The sequence below is a fragment of the Anticarsia gemmatalis genome, chromosome 7 (genome assembly GCF_050436995.1).
Source record: "Anticarsia gemmatalis isolate Benzon Research Colony breed Stoneville strain chromosome 7, ilAntGemm2 primary, whole genome shotgun sequence".
NCBI classification, from domain to species: domain Eukaryota; kingdom Metazoa; phylum Arthropoda; class Insecta; order Lepidoptera; family Erebidae; genus Anticarsia; species Anticarsia gemmatalis.
This window is the reverse complement of record NC_134751.1, coordinates 7,238,703-7,249,814: the sequence shown is the minus strand read 5'-3', so window position 1 is coordinate 7,249,814 and position 11,112 is coordinate 7,238,703. Positions and strand designations below refer to the sequence as shown.

At 36.2% G+C, this 11,112-nt stretch overlaps 1 protein-coding gene across 1 annotated transcript; it reads right to left on the bottom strand.

Moving 5' to 3' along the window:
* Positions 1-292: 292 nt before the first annotated feature.
* LOC142974451 (heat shock protein beta-1) lies at positions 293-8,491 on the bottom strand. The gene is made up of 3 exons (XM_076116776.1): positions 8,135-8,491; positions 2,578-2,758; positions 293-1,160 (listed from the first exon to the last, which is right to left on the bottom strand). The coding sequence occupies exons 1-3, from the start codon at positions 8,320-8,322 to the stop codon at positions 966-968; spliced, it is 564 nt and encodes a 187-aa protein (XP_075972891.1). The 5' UTR covers positions 8,323-8,491; the 3' UTR covers positions 293-965.
* Between the last annotated feature and the right edge of the window lie 2,621 nt (positions 8,492-11,112).

Genomic DNA, 11,112 nt, shown 5'->3' with positions numbered 1-11,112 from the left:
CTGCATATTTAATTGCAGGTATTTGATTTACTGCCTACAGTAAGTAGTTACTTGTACGCTTGTTGCGTTGTAACTGTGTAATTGTAATTTATAATATGCAATTGAAGAATCAAAAAGATATTGTGATAAAATGATAACTGTGTTAAACAAACTCTAGTCTTATGACTTCCTTTCAAGTTGGAAGTTTGATATGAAATGTATGGGAATCGTTCCATATTTCTCCGAAAAATAATAACGTATTTTAATACTCACGTAATCTTGCATAGAGGTGAAAATAAATCAAAAAACTAAAAGCTTTTTATATTTTATTGACATCTAAAACATTCGTAACAACTGTTTGTACTAAAATATAAATGTGTATGTTAAAAGCTGTTAAATTGGTGTATTTAATAACGTGCTTGTTATCGCTGCACATTGCAGGTTGTGTTAAGCAAAATGGACTTCTGTACATATACATATAAGACACTTTATCAATCGTCGTTGTCATCATAGCCTATTCGCCAATTAGCCTTTAATAATATCAAAGTATCAGTTGTACTATTTTTGTATTATTTTTTGTGAACACATTTAAGCTCCCTTTTTCTAGGCCCTTCCTTTTATATATTTTTTTGTGTTTCTAGATCTATGTACTTATATCGAACACAAAAGTATTACGTAATATCCAATACAAACCAAAAATAACAATCGCTTGAATACAAATTTCCTAGCACTCACCAAGAAAGCAAATGTCAAGGAAGCAACATTCATCATGCAAACTGTGCTCAATATCAAAGGTTGGAATTTTCGAGAATACTAATTGACCGATCATAATGATTAAAAAGTGTTAATTAATTTTGAGATTCTCTATAAGATTCTAAATAAATATCGCCAATTGCTTCTCTTAAATTTATAAAACGTAAATTAAAATAAATTATTAACAGTATTATGGAATAGCTGCTGTCTTATCGGACGGCGAGCGAGCGCGCTCAGTGCTTCTGGATGGGGATGTTCCTGTCGGTGATGGCCAGCTGCGGCAGGGGCGCCTCCACGGTGAGCACGCCGTCTCGCGACAGCGACGACTTGATGGCCTCAGGGTTGGTGCCCTTCGGCAACAGGAATTCCCTATTGTATTCTCTGTACACCGACTTTGTGTCTGACTTCTCTTCGTGTTTGGCGTGGACCTGAAATACGAATAACATAATATCTGTTAATTTGACACTCGAAAATTCATGTTTTGGCTACTTTCTACGTCTCCGTTGACCCCGATAAAAAAGTAAAGCTTGTGTTTTGTGTTCACAACAGCAATACTTTAATGTTGGCATGCTGCCTGCTTTGAGAAATTTCGACTAATTTTTCACACTGTATACGTAAATAAACGCTTCATTATTCTCAGATAATTTATCTTTATTAGACCGCGAGAAAAAGTTAAAGCAAAGGAGCGTTGATAAGTACTAAGCACATTGGCCAACCTTCTACTAATTAAAAATTCAGTGTTAAATAAGACCGATGTAAACGTCCATGTCACAGTGTAAATGGCTGTAATTTATTCAGACAGACAACATTTGCATTGTACAATCTGATTAAATATTCCGCATCAAGATAACATTCAGTGTTTGTATAAAACAGGACTTTATTTACATGACCCGATGTTTTGCGTTCATTGCGGCCGGTGGAATTGGTCATTAAACGTCTCGGAGCCGCAGTGATAGATCTGCCTAAAATAAGACTGGGGAATTTAGTGATGACGTCAAACGGAACATTGTGTGGATATAAACCGCCCCATTGCCAAATATTTATGTAAGCGAACACCAGTAGATATGTGAGAATATCTGCAACATTATGTATCACGGAATTACTCAAACTGTCGAAATATCTCGTTGCTATGTACAAGGTGTTTTGATCGTTTATATTCTGATTATGACTCACATAGTTCAACACTTAATTTTGTGTCCTTTTACAAGCCATGTTCTATAAATGTGCTGTGTACAAATGATTACATTCTCTGACAATTTATGGCTGCTAATTAATTCTATGAGCACGTTCTAATAGCTGTGCTCTCGCGCTATTGAAATGTGCCGTACAACACGACATTATTAAGTACGCCTACACCAACACGGCCTACACGGGCTACACTTAATCATGTCCATAGACTCAAATGAAGCGCAACAGCGCATAGTCATGTAAATGAAGACATAACAAAGGAATTAGAATTAGATTACCTGCCTATTTATCTGCTACTTTGGGTACAATAGCACTACACGGGTAATAGACCGTAAGACAGAATTGGTATTTCCTTGTGATAGATATGTAGCCTATGTAGGAATGTAGGAGGTATGAATAATTCGTGTTATGAATCTTAACTTGGACGAAAAATAAAAATACCTGGGTTTTACGATAAACGCATACTTTACCGTAAAAACCCGAGCCTTTGTGGATCGCGCTAAAATATGCGAAGAAATCGAACCTGACCAAAAGCGCAGTAATGGCAGCATGTTTAACTATTCATTTTCTAAACCTGGTACCTAGATACGGTTCTTTTGACCGATGTACAAATAACACATTTCAGAATATAGAAGGGAAAAGAGAGATGAGACTCACCAATAATTTGTTGTCTACAGTCTTAACAACGATCTCCTCAGGGGTGTACTGGCTAACGTCAAAACGGAGCTTGAGCGATTTGCCGTCTCCCTCATCCTGGATCAGGGGCGAGTTGAGACTGTCCCAGTGGCTGGGCTCTGCCAGTTGTCTGTTGTCGCTGTGCTGTGTCGATGTCGTGGAGCTGTGGACGTCACAATAGTCAAATTAACACGTTCTATCATATTCACGAATGAGCGTTATGTAACTATACCAAACAGAAATTTCGCTTTCAGAAATATATCATGCTGCTTTGTCTGAATTACATTCTACAGATAGAAAATCTAACCTGAATGAATAATTTGTCTTAACAATGGACAACAAATATTCACCGAAAATCTGTTTGGTAGCTAACTTAATTGCTACCCAAAAATGCGACTATAGAAATTCGTGTGAGATTAAATTTTGTGGGAGAGACTTTATATAGTTAGTAATTAATCTTAAGTAATGAAGTTAAAGTGTGACATTGAGAGTTAACCTTTACAAGTAAACGTTTATTGACAATCGTGTAGGTAGATGTTGAATGCGAAGTGGGTGCTGTGCTAGTTGTAAGCACATAATTTGATTAACGGATGACATTCGTGTCGTCTGGCTGGACGTTTAAAAGATTACAAGAATATGTCTCAAATGAAATAGAAAAGTGTTGGTATGTGTCTTTTATACAATACGAATGTTATAACTTTATAACAACTACATGCACAAATCTACGGTACTAAATGCTAAGTTCTAAATAGGTTTTATAGTCCAAGCTACCGTTCCCTGAGGTCAACGACAGAGCAATAAAAATATCGATTCACAAATTGCACCAGACTGTAAACCGATTAAATACACCGCAATTTGAATTTAATTCCACTTTGATAACATAAAAATACTACTAAGTATTCAAAGCAGTCTGGCAGAAGTGATTACGAGCATGCGAAATACCATCACGCTATCCGCAATCCACTAACGTGGTTTGCATGTATGCAGACTACTAACGGACTACTTAAAAGGTCCTTAATTAATTTGCAAAGATATTTTTTCCCCTCATAAAGCTATTCCGAATGTAATTAAAAATGGTGTACAAACATTCCATGGTTCTATTGTAAATGTAAATACGGATGTGATCAGAATAAATTAAGTTGATACGCTAACTTACTGTAATGCTAGGTGGTTTCTATAAGAAAACTTAGTTGGTCTAGTCTACATGCAATAATGAGCAATGATCGCACTAAACAAGTTAGCCGTAACTACTTAACTTTTTCACATGACATGATGTTTTCCGCGGGCCACTAATGATTACTGTTGTTCGATATACATTTTAAAACTAGATTTATGTCGGCTTTTTGCTTATACTTAACAAGAGATAGGGCCAGCAAAGCTTATGAACAGCAAATGATAAAAAAACTGCTGTTTAATTCTACATAATAAGGAAATCGATACTTTTTAAAAGTAGTGAAACCGTGGCTTTAAACTTTATTGCTGAACAGGTTGAAAGTATATTTATTGCTGTCAATAAATATAATCGTCGATACATCGATTGATACGATCAACCTTGGGACCCGTGTGAATCTATGACCCAAGACATTACTGAACACTTAGTTAGTCGGTGCATAAAATATTTGCCTTTTTCAACAAAACAGCTGATGTCATCTCATATCATCAGTGCAGATACAAGGTCACTGTCAACAAAATGAGCTCATCGATATTAGAGTAGGTACTCGTTATCGACGTAATTTGTGATCAATTGTATAAGCATACTCAGTAAGTACATTATTACTTCATTCTTGTGCCACTTGTCCGATCGCCAGTTATTCGCATAACTTGTACAACGGATTATGTTTCATGTAGCTTGGAACACATTCCTACAACTAAGTTGCTGCTAAAAATTATACATTTTATTCCACTGTGAATTCTTTAGATTTTCTTGGAAAACAAACGCGTTTTCTTGTCATTAGATAAGCTACATCAGTTTTATATTATAACGCAGGGTCATAACATATTGTTAGGAATTTGTCGTTATACCCGAGCGTATGCAAATTGACTTTCTATTCAGTCAGCCTTGGTGCTGGCATAATATTGCTCGGTCGCTAGTTCCAGTTTAACGCAGGTAAATATTGCAGTTATACACAAAGGTTGCTTTGGTTAGACGGACGTTCAAATTAAACAATCACGGTGAACCTCATTTACACAATTTCCCCACTTCGGTCTAGGGCTGTCGTCTTTGCTATTTTTCATAAACATCGATGCATTACTGGCGAAAATTCGTTTACCCCCGGTTTCTGAGTACACTTAGCGGTAGTTTATCTATTCAATTGCGTTTTTTATATGAGTTTTCACGCTATTGAATAGATAATGTGTTATAATAGTTACTTCTAAATGAATTTCTAAGTAACATTTTCTGTCTAACGATGCTTTAACTCTACAAATACGTCTTCATTCAGAGTTATAGATTATCCTAGAGGCTCTACGGCTCTACCTTTCAAAAAACCGTAAAATTATTGATTGTAACATTGACAATCGTAACTACTAACTATTATTAGTGTCAATTCGTAATTGACCTAAATTAATAAATTATTTGATTCGATTTCTGCCTACCGAAACACAAGTACTTAAACGTTCAATATAGTTGCTACGTACCTACTTTCCTATTAAGAATTGACAGAAAAATTCAAAGGTCCTTCTGCTTTTGTGGTATTATTACTAGTATTTTATACTACTATTGATATTGTAAGTATAAAGGTATATGAAAACTGTGACGATAAAGATCGTGCCTCCAATAAGGATACAAATACATTCAAAGAACGTACCAACATATTGGCTTAATATCGTGATTCGTGAATCGTGATCCTCTCTAAACTATTAGTAATACGACATTTTAATGACTTTTCTAAGGTTGACGTCACCGAAAACGCCGTAATTGCTTTAGAATTAACCTTTCATTGAAAATTTACCATTTCTACGTAAATCTAAAGTAAATCAATGATAGTTATTTTACCAATTAATGATCGTATAAATGAGAAATAAGTTGAAGTCATGCGTTTAAAATGAATATTAAATATCATACATGCGACACGTGACAACAGCAAGCAGTATTACACAATGATTCTTATACAGGTGCGATTCTACAAAGCATACAAGACTGATTGATCTCTAAATAAAGGCATAAGATACATAATAAGCAAATAACAAATACATTGAATAATACTTAAATAAATACGGTTTTTGATTTTTACCTCTCCGACGACTTGGTTACTCCTCCAGAGGAAACAGATTCGAAATTGTAAGACATGCAAAAAGCAACGTATGTTGTTAGTTCTAAGCTCAAAACTTTTGGATATCCATGGTTGGTAGATAGTGATGGATCAGATACAGCAAAGAACGTGAATAATCAATCCAAACAGTCACGCAACATAAAAGATAGCTGGCATTGATAATCCTGACCAAGACTACCAATTTATTGTTGGACTATGTTAGACTATGCATGTAGGAAAAAGGAAATTTCTAGTAATTCTAGCAAGTAGGGCCTAAAACGATACTGTCTGTACATCGTTACGATGTTTGGGCCTCAAGAATAATCCATCACTATCCTCAGATTAAAATATTTTTGTATAGTTTTGCCAATACTAGAGAAAGTCGAATAATCTTTACCAACAAAATGTCTTGTATCGATCTATTCTCTTGTTGATTAAAAGGGCAGATAGTAATATAAAACTCCGCTTGTAAGTGAACGTTAACTAAGATTTAGTGCGGTTACGAACGAGGGGTGAACTTATCCTGCAGAATCGATAAGTGGCGTCTCAAGCAAGCTTCCCAAATTCAACATGGGGTTACTCTTACTCGTCGCGACATCGTATTAAGTTGGTGACTGTAAATTGTACGTATTCATTCGTATGTTTAATTTATTATGCGCATCGCACATCTGGCTAAATATAATATGAGATATAATGTATAGTTTGATAAATTATAAAATATACATATAAGTAGATTGGTATGTTTGCGTTTAAGCACACTGAGTGCCTTCATAAAAATGCATTGCAATATTGTCTCTATTTTATTTAAAATAAAAATATTATAAAGTGTAATACAAAGCATACTATAATAAATATAGCCTTATATATCGTAGCAATGTACACTGTAGACATTGCAAACATAGCATGACGTCAATTTGATGTCTCCGGATAACCACACAAAGTAAAAAATGGTCGCGTTAATTTTGAACATTTCGCTAAGTGTGTAGGTATTCACAGCTGCGGCTGTGGTTACCAAATATGTACAAACACTTCTTGTAGCACCTCCCACGCGGAACGATCAGTACTTGGGCGGACCAGTAGGCCCACACTTGAATAAAATTGAGCAAGGACCCGAAAATATTATTGACGTTGTTGCTTAGTAAGTACCCAACTCTACCGATGTTAATTCATAATTTAAATGTATTCGTTCCATATACAATCTACCCACAAAGTTTGAATATGAATTAAAGGTAGCGTAGTGGAAACCTACGCAGGTATTCAACTGTCGAATTGTACATAGCAAAGGTATTGCATCACTAGAGTCGCGGCTGAAACAGCACCAACTCGCTCCAAGTGGGTCATGTATTCATGCCGTAAACATAATTTCAGTGCGTTTGCGCCAACAAAACTATTTCATATGCACGTTGCGCTGATAACACCATCATAAACCTGTTTTCTTAAGTGTTTTTTCTTCAGGTTATCGAATTTATGGAGCCTAACTTATCAACAGTTTCGAAGGGCAGTCTCGATCATACTTAACCTTTGCCAGCTTTTGATATCCAATTTCCTTACAATTTGTGGAAATAACATGAGCGCGAGACGTGCCTAACAGGTTATAAAGCTACCTGTGTTAATGGTGTGGGTGGTACAGGAACTTTTGTTGTTTTAGTTGAAGTGAGGTAGATTGGTACACTATCAACCCCTCTGCATATGTTAATTCATTTATACATGACATGACAGTTCTACATAAAGCTGGTCGATATGAGGTAGGAACATTGTGTTTACAATTTCACGCGTTTCGTTTGCGTGTTTTAGCAACAAAATTCTCGGGTTTAGAGGCGGCGCAACCGGCGCTATTTCTATTTATGACATCATCCCGCGTCGGGCTTACGTATCGCTGCACGCTTTAAATGGAGGCGACTGAGTTGTCTGCAGTTGATGCCGTTCCGCGGACTGATCCCGAATAATACCTTTTGAATATATACTTTCTTGGAGTTGTCGAGACGGCCGAGGCAGGCGACTTTGTTGCGAAACAACCAAACTCATTAATTCAAGATTCCCTTTAAGGCAAACAGGGCCGGTAACGTAACTGTTACGGACGGAATAATAATATAGCCATACTACAACCGGCATATCCACCTACATGACAAATTTCCAAATTAAAATTCCACGCGTTAATGACATTGCCAAGACGTTGAAGCTAACTCTCACAAGTCTCAGATAAATCACCTTACAGGAATGTAAGCAGAGTAGGTACATGAAAACTTAAAGCTAGGTTAACTAAGATTATATAAAAATTAAATAAATACCTAGTTGTGCTTTTGAAGAAGTTGTTGCTTTCTCTATTCATCAGCTCTGATCTGAATTTGCTCATTTCTTCTTCCATCTTCCTCATTTCGGCGTCAAACCTCTCCCTGATGCTGGAGAATTCAGTGTCGATGACAGAAAAGTCACCAAGCTTGATAGGAATATTTCTCTTCAGACCACTGTCAGCCATTTTAAATTGTGTGTTGTGTGGAAATTCGTGAAACTAAACAAACACTGAAACGTTCTTATGTAAACACGGATCACGGTGTCGCTACGCACTCAACGGCAGACAAGGCAGGACTGATCATTAGTTGTCGACTCGGCGCCACGGGGCCTGCGCACAGTTTTAAATAGCCTCACGTTCGAACGTCGAGACTCGCTCGGCGTCATTCGTCCCACACTGTGTTTCTCGCTCATTCCACGTCTGGCCATACCGTGGCTCACACTCGGTCATCCTCGTGAACCATAGCCGCTACCAGCAGGATGATGGTATCGCTACGTCATCTGATTCATGAATCATTCATCTGGATCTGTCACTTCTCTATATGGCCATCTACTCCATAGCTAAACACGATTATCTTATTCATTTGGTATTCTCGTATTGCTAATACTCAGTTGAAGTTAGCATACAAAAATCGCGATGAGTGTTTTGTTGGTGATTAGTTGGTCACCTTGGTCCTTGGCCTTATGACGTTAACTTGACGTAGTAACGGAAATTACCTAACCGCTGCGAGATCATCTAAGCAAGATACATTTTATCTACATATTTCTTATTGTTTTTCAACATTTAAATAATAGTTTATGGTACATTGTGTTCATGAAACACTGGACATCATGATTGTTTTTATAACAATGGTAGTATAAATAAAACTCCGTTTAGGGTTGCGCTGGCTACGACTCGGAAAGCAGTTAAGGGACCTTGATGCTTAATATGAGTCACACGTTTGACATGCGTTAAGACAAAAAGATCCAATTATGTCCTCGCTCACCGTAGGCGAATATGTGTAATATTATGTATCATTGTATTTATTTCAAATAGGAAACATTATTCACGCTGTGCTCTTACTCCCACACCACTGTAGGTAGGTACATAAATCATTAGAAAATATTTTCAAAGAATTCTGACAATTTCAACTAAACTGATCCGCGGAATTGAATCAAGGTTGAATTGTTGAGTAAACATTTTTCATGGTATTTGTATACACAAACACATCATGTCATACAACCTTTAAAAAACATGATTACTTTTTGCCAGTATTTAATCCTTCATATAAAAACATTAAAAATGTTTTAGTTAAGGCAGCAATTAACTGTAAGTTATCATCGTGAATTAACTATATAGTTTAGTTACTGAGCCCACCACACTATACTAATGTATTAATAGACATTGGGCACACGTGTACAGTTACTTAATAATGTAAACAACGCTTGGCCATCCCTAGAAAAAGCTTTTACTGTGTTTTCACCCCACACTTAATGCTCCATTTATAAATGTCGACAGTTCTTTTAACAACACAGGATGTTCCTACGGAGGTCGACTGCCGTCAGTCTTATTTTTGAAGACATTGTAATTCAAAAATCTTAACATTCAGTCTTGTATCAAGTTCTAAATTAAAAGCTTTGGCTACAAAATGCAATAAATTAAAACACAGCACGTTGTTTGCAATAATCCGACTAAATATCGAGTAGATTTATCGGGTCATTGTCTCTTATATCTTCTTATAACTTCGGGTATTCTACCGCATAAGTTGAGTTTCATGAACCGTTCTGAACTTTCGTTCATTAGGTATAAGTAGTTAGTTCTAAAGTGTTAATAACTTAGATGGCGCCTGTCGGTACCATGGCACGACTAATTTGAGTGAGTATTTAAGGACAGCTCAATTTACTAGTCTGGCTTGGACGTGATATAATGCGAGCCGTGTTCCATTCATTAACATATCATGCAGTATTTATCGCTTTTACAGTGGGAGTCTCATGCAGCGGCTGTACCATTTCACACGCTTATTTATTAATCAAATAGTTCAGCTGCCATTCAGTTATTAAGATCTAGGACATAATATACATTTACTGGCAGTAATAGAACTACAATTATTTATCACAGCGTGTTTTTATTTAACTTATATCATAACTGGGTAGTAGATAGGCTGAATTGTGGTTTCCCAGAAGTATTCAGAATCTTGTATCTATACAATAAAGATCAAAATCAAGGGATGCAGTTAACATTTATGCTAATACTTATGAAAAAACTAAGTAAATTTCGCTACCAGGATTCACAGCTGTTAGCTGTATCTTTAGTTAAAAACAAAGCTAATGATGCTTCGTAATTAAACATCTATACAAACACTGATTATTAACAAATATTTCAACTTCGTATTTGTAGGATTATTCATGATCCGTGTTCTTAGACTTGTTGACATTGAAACCGCGTGGGCGTAATGACGATACCAATGCATTACTTATAATTATTTATATCAATGTCCAAGACTTAACGTTGAAAACAATGAAACATATTTATTTATACTTCACCATTAAAGAAAACGGTAAATGTTTCTCGCGTCATCACCTCTTTAAGAACTCATTCAAGTTTTAGAATGGCTTGCAAAAAATAATATGTATGACTTATTTGCATATAATTATAGAGTTATTATTAGGTATGGATCATAATTCGTAGTATGGATGTATTTAAATAGTCACACTGCCATGTATGTGTATCGCGACTTTCCCTAAGGGAAAATCCACGCAATTAATTTGATGGTGGTGAATTAAAGATGATTGAAACTCGCATGGTCGCCACACCGCCACGGCTTTTTGTGCCTAGAAGTGGATTAAATTCCTCCAAAATCCCCTCCCAAAATTTTTTTTTAATAAATTCTGCTACAGGCTGCTAAAGAGTATGATGCAAAGCTTAATTCAAAAACATGATTTGTCTGAATTAAAGTTTGGAACAGACTAAGCAGCCACTTGCTCAAGACGCAATAAC